Here is a 21925-nt window from a genome sequence, read left to right on the forward strand (position 1 = left end):
GAGAGTGGATGCCAGTGAGAGGGATGGCACTATTCTGAAAAGTAAACAATTTCCTTGAAACTCTTGACATCTGAACGTGTCTTGCATATAAAAATCTTAAGGACAGCTAACTATCAATAAATAGATTGGCTAATTGAACAGTGCTAAGGAAACAAACAGCTGCAGGAAAACGCTCCAAATGAAGAAGATAGCTAAGGATGTTGAGAGTCTACTGGTATGATGTGCAGAACACTTGTTCCAATGCCAGTAAGGAAGCGTGGTGAGTTAATGCACCTGCTGCGGAGCGTGATTGAAAGATAAAACATTCTGCACGTGTGTGTTCTCAATAATGTTATTATTTCATGTTAGATGTTTGGTCTAGTCTCTAGTGTGAGCCTAACCTAAAATAGCAGTAGTGGAAATTTACCAAGATCATTTTCGTAAAACAAATAAAAAAAAAATTTTGTATTGCGTACAACAAAAACAACAACAGAACAATAAAAAGGAGTGCGAACGTGCACCCATAGCAATAACATAACCAGAGTGGGAGAGCAGGAGCACAGTATCAGCAAGTGTAAATTTGGCATGTTGAAGAGCATAGGCCAGGTTGGTGACACAAAGTCATTCAAATACCAATAGCAATACAGCATGGAAATTAGGAATGGGTAAGTGAAGTCACATTTCCATCATCCATCAAGTCAAGGTCATAATATTTTATCCAGCAACCCCAGATCTAAAAGAACTTGTGTGAGCACCCTCTGCTCTTGCAAGTGACCTTAGTGGTTGTCAACAGGAAGCCGGGAGACCACAGGACTGTCTGCAATGATGTTGTTCTGGCCTATTAGCCGTCTCAGCGCTTATTACAAACTTTGTTGCAAGCTTTTGAATTCAAACTGGTCCGCCCCAGAGGTACGAAGAAGTGAGTGGGAGAACTTGGCTCCATGACAGTTCATGTGTTTGGGAGCTCTCATCCTGGTAAAAAACTGTGAACCCTGGAGATGGAGTTTTCACTAACAAATTTTCATTTGAGCATTTTCACAGGCAACCCTGGAACTGGAGTTAAGTGTTAAGAGGCCAAAGTCGGGTATAAAGAGCAAGGTTTTCTGAAAGAGACAGTCAGACAAAACTGGAAACCTCTATCTGAGACTCACTGGTTTCAGAGCCATTAACATGATTTCACTGACCTCTTGTTAACCTGGTGACTACAGTATCCTGACAGACATCACAGCCAAGGGAAGGCTTTGAGCCTGAGCGGTAGAAACCCCTGCAAATCTTTTGTTTTATTCTTTTCGTTGCTTTGGTGTTTGAAAGGCATGGATAGTGACTGTGCTGTAGGGGATCTCAGCACCAAATACTGTCTTAAGGACAGATGTACATTCCTTAAAACCAGTTACTTTCCCTCAAGTTGATTGAATTCCAAATCTGCTACAACCATCTTAAGAGGTTACTTATGACAGCAGTACCAAGAGAGCTGGTTAGTCTTGCTTACCCATGTCTGCTCCCCACCAGCTGAGGTTGAATTCACACATCTCTTTCCCTTCTTGTGAATCTGTATTCTCTGAAGTGTTAGCTCTGGGCTTCCAGAGCAGAAAAGTCATGAACTAACTGGACAATGGTCTCCATGGCACTTCTTGTAGGTTCTATGTAAGTCATCTGTAGAACACTGGCTGCTGCAATCCTGGCACCTCTTGAAGACAGGTAGTAGAGTCTCAGCCACGGCCGCTGCAGGTAAGAGCGGTGGGTATTTCGAGAGACGACCACGAGGGAAAATTAAATCAATAGTTACTTTTCCCTTGTGGTCAAATCCCCCACCCCAGGCCTGCCCCACTGCTCTTACCTGAGACCATGGCTGTAGTAGAGACATGCTTAGACTGAGAAAAGGGAGCAGAAAGAAAGAAGGGAAAGCGGTCTAAAGGTGAATCTGTTTCCAGATTCCAGCTCACATGGATAGTACAGAGGAACCTGAGAAAGGGCACAGTCTGTATGTGAGAGGGGTGGGCCCAGCAGTGTCGTGGACCATGGCTGACAAATACCATTTGTGTACATCCTTGTATTCAACATGTTTGCAACATACCTTTACGTTCAACCAGAGGGAAGAGCCAGACATAGGATTACACATGCATGGATGTCGATTCACCAAAGCGGTAGGGTGAAGCGGTAGAGACATCTTGCACAGTGTCATCCCCAATGACATCAGACATCTCACCTCTTGTCTCAACCTTAGACCCTCAACAGACTCCTTTATGCTGCTGAGGGCCTAAGGGAAAGACAGGAAATGGTAGATACAGCAAATAAAATGCTGCTATGTTTGGTTCCTGCTGCTGCCTTCATGAGACAAGGGCTTTTAAACCTCTCAAGGGCTTGATGAGAAGCTAAATCATCCCTTTAATTTTTGATACATATATTAAAAAAAATATTTTCTGAATTAATTGAACATAGGCTGAGGTGCAGCTAAAGGAACATAACAGAAGGCAAATGGGCCTGTTGGTTCTTGGAAGTGATACCTGGTCAGAAGAGAGGGTACATTATTAAAGTTGACTGAGTCAAAGTATTATCTTATTGATTGTTGACTCAGAAAGATGTTAAGAATCAGATTTTTGCCCATCAATCTCCCCCATCACCCTCTCTTCCAGTTACCCATGTTTTTTATCATAGCTTTGTTATCACTTCTCAATAAAGTTCATTATTATCCTGTGAAGAATACTGAGACTGGAAGTTAAACTACTCTCTGTCCAACCCACGAGAACGAAAATCTGGAAGAGGAACCTAGAAAACATCAATCTGGTCGATCTTGCATCCGCTAGTCACATCCTCACGCCCCCAACGGATGGATCAAAGGATGTACAGGATATGACCACTCTATGAACAGGGTACATGACACCTTAGCCCCCCAACAATTAAAAAGATTCACCACAAAGAACTCAAACCCCTGGTATGATGGTAGACTAAATAAAGACAGAAGATCATTGAGAGCAATTGAAAGACAATGGAGAGCCGCCCCATCCACTGCCCACCTCAAATTACCAAGAAGCACCAGAAATGCCTACTACAGTAGGATTAGAAGCTCAAAAACTGATTTCATATACAAACTTTTAGATCAAGCTAAGAATCGCCCCACAAAATTGTTCGAAATAATAAAAGCTCATTCTAAGGGTGTCTCCCACTCCCCCCAATTCAATCCTCCGACACTCCCAAATTGTGAGGATCTTGCCTCCTTTTTCACAACAAAGACTGAAAAATTAAAGGCAGAACTACTTAACGATCTATTATCCCTTACTAATACACACACATTCTCCTCACAGACCACACCAGGAACCCCGCTTAACTGCTCCACAATACTCAACCTCAAGAACAACGCCTCCTGGACCACCTTCAAACTCTACAGTGAAGAAACTATCCTAAACACAGTCACGACTCTGAATCCTTCCAATCATTTCACAGACACCCTCCCAGCATCCCACTTAAAGACCTTCATGCCACTGCTATTTTCCCTATGGACTAGGATCATAAATTCCTCTCTTATGCAAGGAACTATCCTTCACATCCTCAAAACTGGTCAGGTATCCCCCATCCTTAAGAGGGAGGAGCTTTGCGGGCAACCAAGATGGCCGCGTGAGCTCGGAGCTCCGAAGACCCTCCGATCCTCCGAATTAATCCTGCTATCTATCCTGTCCCACACTAGTGGGAATCTGTCGCTGAACTGTTGCTGATGCGGGACCCATTCTCTGATCGAAGATCCGAGCTTCCTACGCGGAGTTAAACCGTGTTGAAGATTGGGGACGACGACGCCATAATAGCCTGGCATTACGTGGGCGACGGCGGTGCTGCTACGTGGTGGCAGTCTGATGAGGTGGAAACTGCCCCGTTCTGCAACAGCGGCCGGACCAGACCACTCAGCGGATTGAAGTGCTGGAGAGGCGGTGGAGGCGAGTACTGACTTCTACCGACTTGGGGATACAGGGACGACCGGGTCCTTCTCCTGACCGAGCGACCCCCGTCAACCAACATGGCGGGCAGGGGTGATCCGGACAAAGGGAAGCCTAGGGTCAGCAGAAAACCCTCCCTTTCGCAGCCCACTATTTCTGAGCGCTTCACCCTCCTGAAGGGATCGCCAGGAGCCTCAGGCCGCACTAAAGACACGCAGCGAGATGTGTCACCGGATGACTCGGAACCCACCCTCCGGGATGTCATGGGAGCCATCGCGGGCATCAAGGCCGAAATGCATAAACAACATGAAGTGTTAACGCACAAGGTCGACACGTTGGCGATTGAAGTCAACCTCATCAGGGCCGATCTCGGCAAAACTAATGACAGGGTCAAGTCGCTCGACATAAAGGCGTCGAGTTTAACTTCTGACGTGACCGACCTACAGTCGGAGATTCGGGACCTGAAAGCCACGAACATGTTGTTTGCCCGCAGGCTCGATGATTTCGAAGGACGGGCAAGGCGCCAGAACGTCCGTACCATAGGTGTACCGGAGGGCGCCGAGGAGGATGCTACCCACCTTTTTGTCGAGAACCTTGTACTAAATCACTTAGCTCCCGGTGGCCTGAGCAAGTTCTTTTCGGTGGAGCGGGCGCACAGACTTCCTGGAGGCCAGCCGAAACTGGGAGCCTCTCCGCGCCCCATCATTGCCAGGGTCTTCAACTTTAGGGACCGGGACGCTATCCTGCAGGCCTCGAGGAGAGGTGGACCATTAAAGTTTCAGAACGCTGATATCAACTTTTTCCCGGACTTCACTCAAGCGGTGCAGAAACGCCGGCAAAGTTTCATGCGTGTCAAGCGTAGGTTGAGAGAGTTGGGGATGAAGTACTCTATGTTATTCCCAGCGAAACTCCGGATTGAACACGACGGCCGGGCGGTGTTCTTCGACATGCTGGAAGCGGCTGGGGACTGGCTGGACACTTTGCCTCAACGACGGAGTGCGCCCGAGGATCAGTCGGAGGGGGCGTCGGGCGGACCTGAGTGAACTTTCTCGGACTGCCTTCGGCGGATGGGCCTGCACATGCAATCAGTCGCGGACTATTGTTTTTTATTATTGCTCTTTTTCAGGATCGGGGGATACGGGGGGGATAGGCTGTCTCCTTTCTCCTCTGGGGGCTTTTCGTAGAGTAGTTTTTTGGGGCGACAGGCACACTGCTAGTTGGGGGGGCTTTTTAGTCTAATGCAGGGGTGCAGGGTGGGGGGTGGTTGAGTTGATTGTTTCCTTTGTGTTTTTCTTTACTCTTCTTTCTCAAGGCAAGGTGATCACTCTTCTGAATACTATGTAGCGGTGACTGCTCTCTGGGGGGGGGGGGCGGGGGGGGGGGCCGTGCTTTGATGAGGGGGGGTAAGACGTTAAATGTACTGAGTTGGAATGTGAATGGGCTGGGGGATCGCATAAAACGAGGGGTGGTGTTGCAAATGTTTAAGAGGTGTGTGCCCGATGTCATCTTGTTACAAGAAACTCATCTCATTGGCACTACGTGCCATGCACTCAACAGGAAAGGGTTTAAAATGGTGGCACACTCGGGGTTCTCTTCGGGGTCCCGAGGGGTGGGGATTATGGTGCGCCTGTCTCTCCCGTTTGAGGTGGAGACTAGTGTAATTGATGATAGAGGACGTTACGTTGCCGTCACGGGTAGATGGGAGGGGCGTACCCTGGTTTTGGTTTCTGTTTATGTCCCCCCTGGCTTACAATCGTTGACCTTTCGGGATCTCGGGAGCACCATTTTGGGCCTGCCGGAGGGATTGCTCATAGTTGGTGGAGATTTCAATGCAGTTGCATCGGGGACCCTTGACCGTTTTCCATCCAGAGATTTTCGCGGTGCGCAATCTTGGCTCCCTGACTTCCTGAGTACTATGGGACTTATTGATTGCTGGAGGCATCTCCATCCCGCCCAGCGGAAATATTCCTTTCATTCGGGTGCGCACGGTAGCCTCTCCAGGATTGACTACATTTTGGCTCCAGCTGCCCAGGCTTCGGCCATCTCCGGGGCTCGCTTGATGGCCAGAGGCATATCGGACCATTCCCCGGTCTGGGTGTCCTTTGATTTTGGTATCGTGGCAGCCTCTAGGGTAGCGCCGGTCAATCCATGGTACTTTCGTAACCCTAAAACTCGTGACCTCCTGGCTAAAGCCATTGACCTGTATTTTTCCGAGAATACGGGCTCGGTGACGTCGGCCTTGTCCCTATGGGAGGCCTTCAAAACTGTCCTGAGAGGAGAAGCTTTCTCCTTAATAGCCGAGGTGCGCAGACGCAGAGATGAGGATGTGGTGCGGTTGGAGTCGGAGATTGAGGATCTTGATTCTCAACTGGAAACTGATCCGGCGCCTGCCCTGTTACATGCTCTCTCTCTAAAGATTCCCTCGAATGGAATTACCTGTGGGCAGTGTTGACTAAGTTTGGGTTTGGCCCCGAATTTCTCAGTTGGGTTAGACTTTTATATGCCTCCCCACTGGCCAATGTTACGGTCAACGGCCGTGTATCAGCTTCCTATGCTTTGCGCAGGGGCACCAGACAGGGCTGTCCTCTGTCGCCGCTCCTTTTTGCTCTTGCGCTTGAGCCGCTCGCTGCTTGGATACGCACCCACCCAGACATCTGTGGGATTAAGTGGTCGCCGGGCTTTGAGGACCGCGTGTCGTTGTACGCGGACGATATCCTGCTCTACCTCACCTCCCCTTGTAAGTCCTTGATTGTGGCCTTTGACGTGTTGGGTACTTTTGGAAGATATTCGGGCCTTGTTATTAACTGGTCGAAATCTTACCTTTACGTACTTAGCGGAGAGACCCCACGTCTTCCCAGGGGCTGTGCTATACAGATTGCGATGCAGGGATTCAAGTACCTGGGCGTCTATATATCAACTGATGCCCGGACACGATACTCCAATAATTTGCTTCCCCCTCTTGCGCGCCTTCGGCGCGACGTGGAGGGTTGGAGAAGGCTGCTGCTGTCCCTGCTTGGATGTGCGGCATTGTTTAAGATGATGTCCCTGCCCAGATTCCTGTATGCGCTCCAGAACACACAGGACCCCGTCCCGTCCAAATATTTTAAGGAGGTTGAAGGTTTGCAGCGGGCCCTCCTATGGGAGGGCAGGCCGCGTATTGCTGTTGCCAAGTTGACGATCCCTGGGTACGACGGGGGTATCGCTTTGCCTGATATCCGGAGGTACTACTGGGCCTCTCAACTTGCCGCTCTTAACCATGGCTTTTATGGACCGGCTGACAGCCCGGGGTATGCCATGGATCGGTGGCTCCTGGACGATGGGAAGTACTACAGAGCACTATATTCAAGATCTCTGGATGGAAGAATGACTGGCCCCACCAGGACCGCTGTGCACATTTGGAGGGCCATTACGAAAGCACAGGGGTGGCAGGGTAGGCTTACTATGGCCACTCCACTCTATGACTCTGACTTGTTGGGCAGGATGTGGCATACGAAGGGGTTGGGCCGGTGGGGCCTCATTGGAATCTCCAAAGTCGACGATATGATGGCCAGGGGTGGGATAACGTCTTTTGACACTCTGCAAACTGAATTTCAATTGGGAGCCACAGAATATTTTAGATATGCTCAATTGCGACATGCCCTTGCGGCAGCACTGCCGGTAGGAGAGAAGGTCTCCGAGTCGTCCCCGCTGGAAGATAGGGTACTGGACGGCCATATGCCAGACAGTGCCATTTCCCTGATCTATAAAAAGTTGATCAATGTTCGCACAGATCTTTTGTTGGGTGTGAGAGACCAGTGGGTGCGTGATGGAGTTGAGCTGGACGATGAGGACTGGCAGTGTGCGGTGTCTTCCCCTAAAGACGTGGCGATTTCGGCCAGATTGCGTCTGGTTCAATTGAAGTTTCTCCACAGAGTCTATGTGACTGGCCCCAGGTTAATTCATATGGGACTCTCAGTGGACGGTCTTTGTAGGCGTGGTTGTGGAGAACTGGCCACATTCTTGCACACCATCTGGGAATGCTATGCTATAGCCTCTTACTGGAAACGAGTGCATGCAGTGATGCGTGAGGTAACGGGGGTAGACCTGCCAGCGGAGGCCCGGCGCTGCTTGTTGAATGTGTGGGGTCCCACGGACTACAATAATGCCCAAACTCGATGGGTCACGCTGGGGAACATGGTGGCCAAGCGGGATATCGCCCAGAAGTGGGGGGCCCCATCTCCCCCCTCCGTGGAACTATGGAAGACCAATATGGATTGGTGCATGCTTGGTGAGAAGACAGTGTACGTGGCTAGGGGCAAACCCGGGAGGTGGAGAGTGGTTTGGGGGGGCCTGGAATGAATACAGGGGCGACATTTGTTTACCTCCCGATGTTGATCCGATAGAGGTTCGTCTTTCTCCCTAGTCCTCCCTTCCAACCATCTTATCATTTAGCTAGTATCCTGACTCTCTTCCCCCCGTGTTCGTTTGCTTTATACAGTATAGTTGCTCTATGAAGCCGTTTGGCCCTGCCTACCTCCCGGGACTATGTGTTGTCGCTTTTGCATTATTCCTTGCCTATTTCCTTTTTCTTAGAATTTCTTTTTCGTTGGTATTTTATAGGTTTATTGCTCTCATATTATAAAATTAAACCTGATATGTTTCTTTAATCTGATTTGTGCGCACCTTCTATCCGTTCTCTACAATGCTGCCTAGCCTCAGGGATGTAAGGCTGAATAGCTGTGTGCTTTGGATTTTAAATAAAGGTTTTCCAAAAAAGAAAGTATCAGAGGACCCATCAGACCCGAATAACTATCGCCCAATATCCAACATCTCGACCCTGGCCAAACTACTCGAAAAATTTCTCCAAAGAAGCTTAGTAACCACATAGACCACTTCAACCTGCTCGACCAATTCCAATCAGGCTTTTGATCGGAGCATAGTACCGAATCAGCCATGGCCCACATAATTGATGACGCACTACAAATACTGGATCAAAACAAAGCCTGCTTGATAATCCTACTTGACCTATCTTCAGCCTTCGATACAGTCAAACACGACAACCTACTTGACCTCCTGAAGCATAGAATGGGGCTATCTGGAACAGTGTTAAACTGATTTACTTCCATCCTCCAAAATAGAACACAAAGATTCAATATCAACCAATCTTTATCTAACCCCACCCCAGTCACTTTGGGAGTACCCCAGGGATCTTCCCTCTCCCCACCACTCTTCAATCTGTTTATGGAACCACTCACAGAGCTTCTCAACTTCGCAAAATATCCAATATCACATGTACGCCGACGACACACAACTCTACATTAAGGTCTAATCTCTTGAAGACATCAAGTCTCTTAACTCAACGCTCCAAAAACATAGACCTGGCTGGCTAAGAACCTTTTAAAATTAAACACACTAAAAACAGAATTCCTCGTAATCGCTTCCCCCAACCAAACAACCTTCATCCGCGAGTGGATGAAGCACCTAACTGCACTCGACGGTCAATCTCTCATTATTGATTCTGCTACATCTCTAGGAATAACCCTGGATAAAAAGCTAAGAATACAGAAGAACATCAGCACTGCAAAAAAAGGAGCACATTTTCAGATAGACACACTGAGAAAATTGAAACACGTTATACCCGCAAATTACATCAAATAGGCAGTTCAAACTCTAATAATTCCCAGAGTTGGCTATGGGAGTGTCGCTCTCTGTGGTCTTCCCAAATCAACGACGCTCCGCTCAGAGCCTCAATCAACACAGCCGCCAGACTCGTCACAGGTACCAAAAGAAACTGCCACATTTCCCCTGACCTTCATGCCCTCAACTGGCTACCTTTTGAGGCCAGAATCCAGTTAAAAATTGCCTGTATGACACATAAGGCATTACATCACAAAACCCTGAGGTACCTTGCGGAGAAACAAGTACCATCAGGTGGCAACGGGTCTACCAGGAGTTATAACAACCTTCTACTTAAACCCCCAACTTTTCTACGAGAAGAAAAAATACAATCGTACCTTCTCAGGAATGGCCCCAAGGATTTGGAACGCCTTACCCCCAGAAACGAGACTTAATCCATCCGCAGCTTTTTTTTTAAAAAGAAGTGAAATCGATTCTCAAGTTCAAATTCACTTGAACTTGTCCTATACACTCCTGTATTTATGTGCTAATCTCTAATTGTTACCAGAACTGTATTCACATAATTCATTGTATTTATATGTGTATGTCATTACCTATATTTGCGCTGTAAAGCGCTCTGATACCCGCAAGGGTCCTGTTCCCGCTATACAAAACTGTCAAAATAAAATAAAATAAATGAGATTAGTGAGAGTGTGAAATAACAGCTGGCAGAGACATTGGGCGTCCGTGTCTGCCTGTACTGAGTGAGATTAGGAAGACAATGCTTATAGCCTGCTAACCCACCTGTTGGTAAGAATTAATACTTGATTGATTGGCCTGTACCCTCATTGTGTAAATTTGCCTTTGGCTTGATTTATAATTTTGGGCCAGGCAAGTACCAGAACTGAATACCCTCAAAAGTGGTTGTTAACGTCCTTAGCACAAGGCAGTGTCACTTGTGTGATGGCATTTTAGTACAACTCGTTTCACTCATAATTCTATCAACTATTTAGTGTTTACTCATGCCATGCGTAGCTTATAATTGCCCATGAATGTATATAGGTTCTTGAATGTAAAATATGACGTATTTCCGATGTCATTATAATAAACTCAAGACATGCTCTAAAACATAAACATTTTGGATGTTACATTGCATGTACTTAACTATAAAACCAACAGATTCATGCAATCATTTTAAACAATATTATGTTAAATCACATGCTTATATTGTATAATTTTCAAAGTACCTTTTTGGAATAATTGACTGCCTTTTCCATTTCCGACAAAAGGCTGCTGATGTCATCACTGTCAATGATGCCTGGAAAACAAAGGCCTCCCAGTGAACTGAGAATTACATTTTAAAGTGCTGGAAATCATGGTATATATTTTAAGTTAAAACAAATGGTTGTTAAAGACCAGTCTACGGCTTCTGGCAAGCCTCACTGAACTGCTATGAGCATGTGTTCCTTTTTTTTTTTTAGCTAAAAACTGAATTTTTGTTGCATGCACCTCACTCAACAAGCCAAATTTTAAAATCTTTTTGGAAAGTTGGTTTCTACCTGTTTCTTCAAACCAGTGGAACCTTCCATTGGCAGCATGTGCGATTTCCCTCAATGTGCCGGCGGTGTCTTTAGTACTGGCGTAGCGGGCGGGAACGGCGTCATCATCACAACCGAAGCCGCTGATGGTGAAAAGGCAGACATGCAGCTGCACGTCACAACCACCACATACCTCAGCCACATACGCAGTCACCATGTCCTAGAACGTACACAATGAGGACGGATAAGAGACCTCTGGACAATAAATCAACAGCTCCACATGCATCTCTTACATGCGAGTCACAGGCTTAAATTCCAGCAAGTGGACTCAAACTTTCATTTTTGCTAGGGAAATAGAATGAGTACCACTGAGTTGAACTACACTGCTGCTGGGGGTGGGATAAAATAGATTACAGACAGGCCACTGGAATTATGCGATTGTGCACCCGCTGCAATTTTTGCATAATTACAGATTTGCCGCATTTGCCACACAATCCGTCATCTGTTGCGTAATATGCAGATTTTAACAAAAAACTTGTTTCTAGTTGAAACAGTTCAAAAGTTGCTAGAAATGCAGCGGCACCTGTTACCGCACAGTGGAAGGCCGTTTGCAAAGGTTGACTCATCACCTTTCTGTGTCTTATTACTATATCTGGGTATTAAACTAGTACTAGTGAGGTGCACCCAATGCCCAGACAGTGTAAACTAGTGTAAAAAATATAAAATAATGAATACTATTGCCACATTACGATTCCTAATTTGCCTTTCCTTGCCACTTTATTTACTGAACCCTTCTACGTCATTTGGCCCACTCCTGACATATTAATCCAGCGGCCCTGATTATAGACCATCAGTTAAGTTTGTACAACGTTTCAGGATTACATTGATTGCACAGGTGCATTTTTTCAACAAAAAAACATTCACTTTAATATCTCATCCTAGTCATTAGGATGGTCCAAACTCCAGCCAATCAGGCAACAGCACCCTCTAGAACCCTCTCCGCAGAGGCTCCAGGCTTTCAGATTTTCGAGCACAAGTGTAGTATATACCTAATAATAATCCAGGGGAGCCTCTATGGGGAGGAGGGTGGGTCGCATGTGAATCTATGAAAGATACCAATACCGGAGAACCACACTTTACAGGTAATGAACTTATTTTCTTCTCCAGTATTGGAGTGTATTTCATGGATTCACATGCTTTAATCTGAATAGACAGCAGATGTAACATAGGTATGCATGTTTTTACACACTGTACAGAATCTTGTGCATCACTAAGTGTATAGCGAATTTCCTTACCACTAATTCATATTCATATATACATATAAATATATATATATATATATATATATATATATATATATATATATATATATATACCTACACATGTATATAAAAAATGTATCTACATACATAAGTATCTGACAATGCATATGTATAGAATAACAATAATATCAATTATCATCACAACAATTGTCAACACAAAGGAAGGTGGGAAGAATAGAGGCTCACCTTTTTGAAAAAGATTGCGTAGCACCGCCTGTCCCACAGCTGTAACAGCATTACTTGCAGCTTCCAGACAGGGACGCTTGGTGAAAGTGTGCCTGCTGGACCAGGTTGCTGCTCTGCAAATCTGTTGACTAGGCACACCGGCAAAGAAAGCAGTTGAAGAGGAAACTGCTCTCGCAGAGTGGGATTTCAATGTTGACGGTAGAGGTTTGCCTGCTTGTTGATCGCAAAACTGGATCACAGAAGACATCCAACGTGCTATAGTCTGTTTAGTGACAGAATAACCCTTTCTGATTTTTTCATAAGCCACAAAAAGCTGATCAGCCTTACGTGTGCTGGCGGTTTTCTGTAAGTAGAATTTTATGCACTTTTTTAGATCAATGGGATGCAAAGATCTTTCCGCAGGTGACTGTAGATTTGGGAAGAACGTTTTCAATACGACTGGCTCGTTTAGGTGAAAATCCGACGGGACCTTGGGTATAAAGGGAGGATTTGTACAAAGTATAACAGAGTCTGTAGTGAACTGTAGAAAAGGATGATGAATAGTGAAAGCCTGTATGTCGCTTACTCATCTGGCTGATGTAAGCGGCAACAGAAGAGAGGTTTTCCATGTAATGTGTTTTAAGTCAGGCCTATGAATAGGCTCAAATGGGGCCTTTGTAAGCTGCGTTAAAACAATGTTAAGATGCCAAGGCAGAAGCCTAATTAGAGCGAACATTCTAAACAATCCTTTAAGAAACTGTTTTATGAATCTTGATGACCAAAGCGACTGTGACCCATTCTGCCACCAAAACCTGGAAATCGCGGCTCACACACCAATGACAGAATCTCTTCCACTTGAGTTTGTAAGTCTTAATAGTGGAAGGAGCTCTAGCATTAGCCAGAAATATTGCTTTTAACTCCAAAAGGTTTATGTGTAATGTCCGTTGATGAGTGTCCAATTTTCCCTTCACTGTCAGTCCTTCTAGATGTGCTCCCCACCCCTCGAGGGAAGCTTCGGATGTTATAATGTAACAGAGAGAATCCACTAAGAACGATAGGTCTGCGGCTATGCTCGGGATGTGAGTCCACCTGTGGAGAGCTTCTTTCATTTGAGGTGTTATCCTGATAATATCATCAAAGGACCCTGAAATTTGCAGCCACTGACCGTCCAGTTCTTCTAGCAAGGGCCCATCCACAAGCGATAGTTGAGAACGAGGGGAATGCAGGAGGACAACATTCCCAGAAGCGATTTGTACTTGCGGGCTGAAGTGGATATGTTGTGAGAAGTAAAGTTGCCAGCTTGCGGATTGTTTCCTGTGATGCAAAGGCCTTTGCCTGATGAGTGTCCAGGGTTGCCCCTAAGAATATTTTCACCTTTGAGGGAATTAACAAAAATTTTGGGAAAGTTATGGAAAGACCCAATGATTAGAAGAGAGATAGACATTTTTCAGTATGAGTGTTTGTCACTGTGAAGGATTTTGCCTTTATGAGGCAATCGTCGAGATAAGGGAAGATTTTAATTCCTGCTTGGCGAAGGTGAGCTGGCACCGGTGTGTTCAATTGCCTTTGAATTTTGTGATTGGTCTGACTTAATATGACTATCACTTTCCTGTAATTTCCTCTAATGAGCACCCCCTGTCCTTTTCTTTCCTCCCATTCCCCTTGGGCCTCTTAAGCTTGTTGACTGACCATTTGAAAAGTTTGTCAATTTTTGGATGTATCCAGTTTTGTTAATAAATTGCAATACTGTGAGAAAGCTGTTGTATCATTTTAAATAACCTTCCCAAACTTTATTTTAAATCTTTTCCTCTTGCGGGGACCCCTTTCTCTTCATGTACCACACAGCGCCCAGGTCCCCGCGACTGCATTGGTAAAACCCCCCGTTTGTGTAATGGGCACCGGTGCTAGGACCTTGGTGAACCCTCGGGCGCTTAACGAAGGCCAAATGGTAGGACTCAGAATTGGAAATCCCTGCCAGCCACTCTAAAGCGTAAACATTTCCTGTGCCTGGGGAAGATAGGGATACGAAAATAAGCGTCCTGAAGGTCCAGGGTCGCCATGAAATCCTCCTAATTTATCAATTGAAGCACCTCCTGAAGTGACAACATCCAGAAGGATTGCTTTTTTAGATATTTGTTAAGACAATGAAGGTCCAAGATGGGTCGCCACTCTCCTAATTTCTTTCTAATGAGGAAAAACCTTGAATAGAACCCTGTTCCTCGCTGTACAGCTGGTACCACTTTGCTCCCTTTCTTAACATTATCTTTATTTGAGACAAAAGCTCTTTCGAGCGAGTAGGAGGGGCACCTCTGGGACGGACGTTCGGAGGAATCTTTAGAAATTCCAAAGTGTGACCATTGGAAACTATGGGCCAGATGTATCAAGTGTATTCCTGTTCGCAAATGGGCCGATTCACAGAATCGGCTCATTTGCGAATGGGAAAAAGCCTTTTGGGATGTATCATTCCAAAAGGCAATCGCAAAATAGGGAATCGCAATTTTTGCGATTACCTATTTTGCGAATGCACTTAGAGAATCGCAATTTGTGATTCTCTAAATGCAATGCAGGAAGCACATTTTAAATTGCGACCCTGCTTCAAGGAATCCCAATTTACCACCAACTGCAAGTTGGTGGTAAATTGCAAATCCTTAAAAAAATGCACAATTTTGCATTTTTCTTAGTGCCATGTAGCACACTGAGGAAATGTATGTGCACAACATGTGCACACATGCATATTTCAGGCGTGCATCAGGGTGGCCTTTTGGCCCCCTTGCACCTTGAAATTGCATACGCAATTTGAGAGTACCTATTGGGCACTCGCAAATTGCGCATGCTATTCCCATTCATTCCTATGGGCCTCTAGGCCCATAGAAATGAATGGGAAGCCATTCCTTATTTGCAACTCGCAATTTGTGACTCGAAAATAAGGAATGTGTAGGAATTCCAAAAAATTTGATGAAACCTACATACATTACATTTTGCGAGTCTATAATAGCGAATTGGTAAAATTCACTATTATAGACTCGCAAAATCCAATTCTGATACATCTGGCCCTATATCTAAAACCCATCTGTCCGTTGTTATTGTAGACCATTCGGGAAGGAAAAAGGAAATTCTTCCACCAACTTTGACAGAATTGATGGGAACTGTGGCCAGCAGTGGACATCTGTCACTGCTTCTTGGAGTTATCCCTGCCTCTGAAGGCGGTTTTTCCCCTGTAGTGCTTGTTGGAAGCGGCAGGAGGTTGTTTAAACAAATGTTGCGATGATGGGTACCTTGAATGACCTGATATGGCTGGTACTGCTTTACTGGCTGCAACCTCCTCGAAAGGAGGATGAACCAACTCCTCTTGCTCAACGAAAGGGCTACTTCTTGAATTGCAGAGTGCCAAGAGCCTTTGCAGTATCTGAGTCCTTCTCGATGGTCTTAAGGGCTTCGTCGATGTGGTGTCCAAAAAGGGATTCACCATCGTAAGACATGTCAATCACCTTCATCTGAACTTCTTGTCTGAAAGAAGTAGCCTTTAGCCAGCCCTGACGCCTCAGGACTGCAGCTCCAGCCAGTTGGCGGAAACCTGTAGAGGAAACATCCACTGCGGAATCAATGATCTCAACGAGATCCTTTCTCGCTCGTGCAGAATTTGGAGCGCCTCAGCTTTGGATTCTTTTGGTAGCATTTCTATAAAAGGGCGAAATGTCTGGCCACATTTGGCAGTCGTATCTGCCTAGAATGGCAAGCAAATTGGCTGCTCTTCTGGTGGTGGCTGCCATTGTGGATTTTTTTTACCAATGGATTTTTTTTACCAATGGAGTCGAGACGACTTCCATCTCTATCCGGAGGGGCCGACAGTGGGGAAGCAGAATTTCTTGAACGATGTTGAGCCGCTTGCGAGATCACAGAATCCTTCTTAGGTTGTCCAATAAGGCAGGCCGACAAATTATCAGGAGCCTTATATTTCTTCTCAAACTTAGGCAAGACTGCCGAAATTGAGGCTGGTGTCTTCATTACTTTTAAGCCTTCTTGCCATATGAAGTTTACTATGGGAATACAGCGAACCTGTTCTTTGAAATCATACAAGAAACAATCAGCTTGTTTAGTTGCCATGGGAAGCTGAAACCTCCTTGACGCTCTCTCCATAAGGGTATGGAAACCCCGTATCTCCTCAGGTGGTGAATCTATTGGAGGTGGGGTGGAAGGCGAAGGTGTCTGGACCTAATAGTCATCCCATTCATTGGGAAAGGATATCTCATATAACTCTCCCTCTTCTCTGTCCTCATCAGTGGTGTGACCCTCCTGGTTCTGCTGTTGCATTGTTGTAGGTAACTGGAGGGGTGGACCTAATTAGGAAGGAAGGCTGTGTAATAGGCATCTGAGGAACTGAAGATGCCGGCTCTGAGGGAGGGAATCTGCGGTAGTAATCATCTACCATATGCTGTAAGTTGGAGACCAGAGAAACAGGCATTTGCATCATTAGACTTGATAGGTCCGGCAAAATAGGTGGTGGAATCGCATGTATTTACAGGAACAACCTCTCTGTTCTGAAAGTCACCTCCCCCTCCCTACCCTCCCCAACTTCCTGTGAATACATCTGCCTCGATATTATCAGTGAGGGCAAACCGATATGCTCTCTTCATGGCATTTACCACCCACCCGGGGACAACCTCACCTTCTCCCAACAAATCATGGATATGATCTCAACCAATTCCGGACGGCAGCTCACCCAAATATACCTTGGTGACTTCAACCTCCACTGGAACGATCACAATGAGGTGGTGGTAAATAGTCTTAAAAATTTCCTCAACGCCCTTGACCTCACCCAAATATGCAACAGCCCGACCCACGACAAAGGCTCTATCCTTGACCTTATCATCTCCAAGGAGGACTCTATCCAACTCGAGTCTATCCAACCCTGTGACTGGTCAGATCATCATATTGTCACATTCTTCATCAATGAAAAAGTAAAATTTAACCCGGTTCAATCCTCCAAGCCCAAAGTCTGGAAAAGAGACCTGAAAAAACTCACCCAAACTCTTTACCCCCTAACAGCTGCAATCTCCTACTTCCCCCTACCGGCGCTACGGACGTTCAATCCTTGACTGACCACTATCTCAACGCTATGACCTCAATAATTAATGAGGCAGCACCTATGCAGCTAAAAAGAGTCTCCACTAAAATCTCCAATCCATGGTACGACGGGAGTCTCAATAAAGATAGACGAGCCATGCTAATGGCAGAGCGCAGCTGGAGATCAGCTCCCTCTGCACTGCACCTAAAAACCCTGAAGAAAAAGAGAAACGCCTGCTTCAGGAAAATAAAACGCTCAAAATCAGATTTCTTCAGCCTCCAGCTCGACCAAGCAAAAAACCATCCGAGAAAACTGTTTGAGCTAATCAGAACACAATCCAAGGAACAACCCCAACCACTCAGCACTATGCGCGAAGCACCCTCCTGTGAAGACTTCTCCGCTTTCTTTACCCAAAAAACTGAGAACATAAAGAGCGATCTCCTCATTGACGCAAGCCTTTACTCCAAACCCCACTGCATAGCACCCACTGAACCAAAAAACAATGCAACATGGTCATCCTTTGGCACCTACTCTGAAGAAGAAATTGGCAAACTGCTCAGCACCTTGAAACCATCCAATCACCTCACGGCCCCCCTTCCTGCTAACGCTGTAAAAGGCTTTACCCCTTTGCTCCTCCCACTCTGGACTAAAATTATTAACAGCTCACTTCAACAAGGAACCATCCCTGACTCCCTCAAAGTTGGACAAGTCACACCTTTACTAAAGAAACCTACAGCCGACCCCTCTGATCTAAACAATTACCGTCCCATTACCGTTATTCCCACTCTCGCCAGACTGTTGGAAAAATGCGCACAACTACAATTGACTAAACACATAGATCAGTTTGATCTCCTCAACGCTCATCAATCAGGCTTCCGAGCAGGACACAGTACAGAAACTGCTATGACTCACATAATTGACAACGCCCTTCAAATCCTAGATCAAAACGATACCTGCCTCCTCATCCTTCTTGATCTCTCTTCAGCATTCGACACCGTTAAACATGAGAATTTACTCGAACTATTAAACACAAGAATGGGTCTATCTGGGGCTGTTCTCATGTGGTTCACTTCCTTTCTACACAACAGGTCGCAGAAATTCAAGAGCAACAATCTGATGTCCTCGCCAATACCTGTATCGTTAGGCGTCCCCCAAGGATCCTCCCTATCCCCAACTTTGTTCAACCTAGTTATGGAACCTCTCACCACCTTGTTACAAGCATCCAATGTACACTTTCACATGTACGCCGATGACACACAACTATATCTCAAATTACAATCCCCCAAAGACATTTTGCTCCTGAACTCAACGATCAGAAGCACCCAATCTTGGCTTGCCGATAATCATCTCAAACTCAATGCTCTGAAAACAGAGTTCCTTCTGATCTCACCTCCCACGAAGATCTCTTCCACTCAAATTTGGCTTAAACACCTAACGGCACTCAATGTCCAACCCACCATCGTGGACTCAGCAAAATCTTTAGGCATAACAATTGACACCAATCTCAATATGCAGCAACATATCAGCAAGGCAACTAAGGGAGCGATCTACCAAATCAATACCCTGTGGAAACTTAAACCCTTCCTCCCAGCCAAAGACTTCCAAACTGCAGTACAAACACTAGTCATCCCTCGAATAGAATACGGCAGCATCGCCCTCTGCGGACTACCCCTAACTACTACTGCACCCCTAAGAGCTTCTCTAAACGCTGCAGCGAGACTCATTACTGGGTCAAAAAAACACTCACATATTTCCCCTGACTTGAAATCCCTGAACTGGCTGCCTTTTGAAGCCAGAAAACATCTGAAAATCGCCTGTATGACGCACAAGGCTGTACACCTGAGCTCACCCGGCTACCTCACTCAGAAGCTGACAATTTCTGGCGGCTCTGGAAACACTAGAGGCACAAACAATCTTCTGCTGAAGCCTCGAAGATTCCGGAAGGAAAAAACGTATAAACGCTCCTTCTCAGGAATGGCACCCAGGATCTGGAACTCACTCCCTCCTGAAACCAGGCTCATCTCCTCCACTACACTTTTTAAGAAAGAAGTAAAAGCTATCCTCATGGCTAAATAAACTTGAGCTATTATTTTGGATTTTTTAAAGACTCTGCATCGATCTGTACTACTTGTTTGATCCCTTTGTTTATTTGTATTACTTGTATTATCGACTTACCTGATTGTCTATGCTCCCACTTATTTGTACTATTAACATGTTTGACATACCTGTTTGACTATGCTCCCTCATGTACCTACCCCACCCAACTTATTACCTACAACTACGCTATGCCCAATTGCCTGTTATTCACTCTCCTGTTCGTACCCCTTCTTTGTAAAGCGCTCTGATATCTGCAAAGATCTTGTTCGCGCTATATAAAACTTTCAAAATAAAATATAATAAATAGTTTGTTCCCTTTGCCTCTCCTGGTTGGTGACTTCAGGGTAATACACATAGTCCTCATCTTCATCCTCCTTGCATTTAATGAGAAGGTCAGATGGACTGCTAGCCACCCCAAACATCCCATCTTCTTCTAATTCCTCCTCATCTTCTCCATAATTCAAAATTTCCTCTCGGGACAGGGAATCACCTCACTTGGGGAAGTGCGGATGGGTAATTTTATTTCCTGAGAAGGTCTTTTCTTAGGTAGAAATTCTGCATTATCTTTGGATGCAGTCAGATTCATTGACGAAACTAGCATCGACGACGATGTCAAGCAAATCACAAACGAGGATGTTGTAGATTAAGTTTTTGATTACATTCCTTCCGTCGACGGTCCTGATGTTGACAAAGTTTGTCAACGAAGATCTGGATCCAAAGTCTATGCCTTCCGTCGACGACGCTACTGTCGACAAGAAAGACTTTTTTGTGAGAGCCGCCGACGGACGCGGCGTCAACGAAGTTTCCGTTGACGAAGGTCCTAACAGGAGTTCTTTCTTTTTCGTCGATGAAGAATACAAAGTTGTTGTCAATGACGGTCTTACCCTCACAGACGTCAACTGAAAAGATGCCGATGACATGATCATCTTCATCTGAGGTGAAGAGAAAGTGGATGTTATAGGAAAGTAGGATCTGCTTCTTAAGGTTACCCCCACTTTTGTGTTTGATGTTACACTGTTTTGACTAGTCTGACTGGGATCCTGCTAACCAGGACGCCAGTCTATCTGCTTTCTCATTGAAATATTATGTCATGTACTTTGGTAAACTACAGATTAGATATTGGAGTACCCTTATAAGTCCCAAGTATATGGTACCCACGTACCCAGGGCATAGATACCCGAGAGGCCTTCCATGGGCTGAAGCATGTATTATGCCACCCATGAGAGGCCATGCAAAATGGAACTACAGGTCTGCTACTGCAGCCTGTGTAAGCTGGTGCTTGCACCACTTACTTTAAGATATAGGTTTACTATATCTATAGATCACTAAACTTAAAACGTATAAGTCACCCCTATAGCAGGACCTTAACAATTCTGAAGGCAGGGTGCTGGGTTTTACGTGGGAGGGTGCCCCTGCATGAGCAGAGCCCCTGAGCATCCTCCCGGGTTGTCTGTGACTCAGCCCGACATATAGGTAGAGATGCATTAATACCTTGAGGTAAATGCTATCTCAAAAACAGCTGAAACAAAGTATGTCGTGTTTGGTATCAAACACCTTGGAATCATACCTCCACACGGTAACCGGTGTGGGAGGTACGATTCCAACCTTAAGAAGCGAGCTTCGTGGGGTCACTGGTCTTTCCGGTGCCAGCCTTCTCGACCAGGTCAGCACAAAATGGATGCTGCCAACCAGAGGGGCATTTCTGCCCTCCTGCTGCTGAGGCAAGCTCGAGCAGACGAAGGCAGCACAATAGGCATCCTGTCACATGGAGGTGTGACCACCTCCCAGACAGGATTTACTGTATTGGGGCTGAGTGGGTGGACTTCCGAAGTGCCTGAAAGTCTGCATCTGGGGCACATTTGGTGTCCCTGTGCGTATTCCAGCTCAAACTAGTTCTGGGAGCAGTTGGCTCCTGCTCTGGCCCAAAACTGGATCAAGGACATGGGAGTAACCTCCCCACTGTCCTGACCCTCCCCTAGGAGGGTCCCCTGAATCTTTCCAAACCTCTCCTGTGGGTACAAAAGGGCTTACCTGGCTGTAAGACTTTAGATTTTACGTGGACAAGATTCTACAAGAAGAACCCACTGACCTTCGATCGTCTGGACACTCTGGACTGCGCTGGACCTCGACTGGGCCCGACTTTGTCTCCCTCTCCGTCCAAATCTTTGTCTGAGCCCTTGCTCCATGCAGGCTCCGTGACCATGACCTGTGGTGCACTAAGGACAACAGAAGAATCTC

The 21925-nt window shown here is 45.9% G+C and overlaps 1 protein-coding gene across 3 annotated transcripts in view; it reads right to left on the bottom strand.

The window, feature by feature from the left end:
* VWA3A (von Willebrand factor A domain containing 3A) overlaps positions 1-21925 on the bottom strand; it is a 544099-nt gene that overhangs the window by 273916 nt on the left and 248258 nt on the right. For all 3 annotated transcript variants that reach the window (XM_086940772.1, XM_086940773.1, XM_086940771.1), the window contains 2 exons: positions 11060-11258; positions 10748-10818 (listed from right to left, as the gene is read on the bottom strand). In XM_086940772.1, the coding sequence (XP_086796898.1) occupies positions 10748-10818; positions 11060-11258 (270 nt within the window). The remainder of the gene's footprint in view (positions 1-10747; positions 10819-11059; positions 11259-21925) is intronic.

This window comes from Lissotriton vulgaris, chromosome 10, assembly GCF_964263255.1.
Source record: "Lissotriton vulgaris chromosome 10, aLisVul1.2, whole genome shotgun sequence".
NCBI classification, from domain to species: domain Eukaryota; kingdom Metazoa; phylum Chordata; class Amphibia; order Caudata; family Salamandridae; genus Lissotriton; species Lissotriton vulgaris.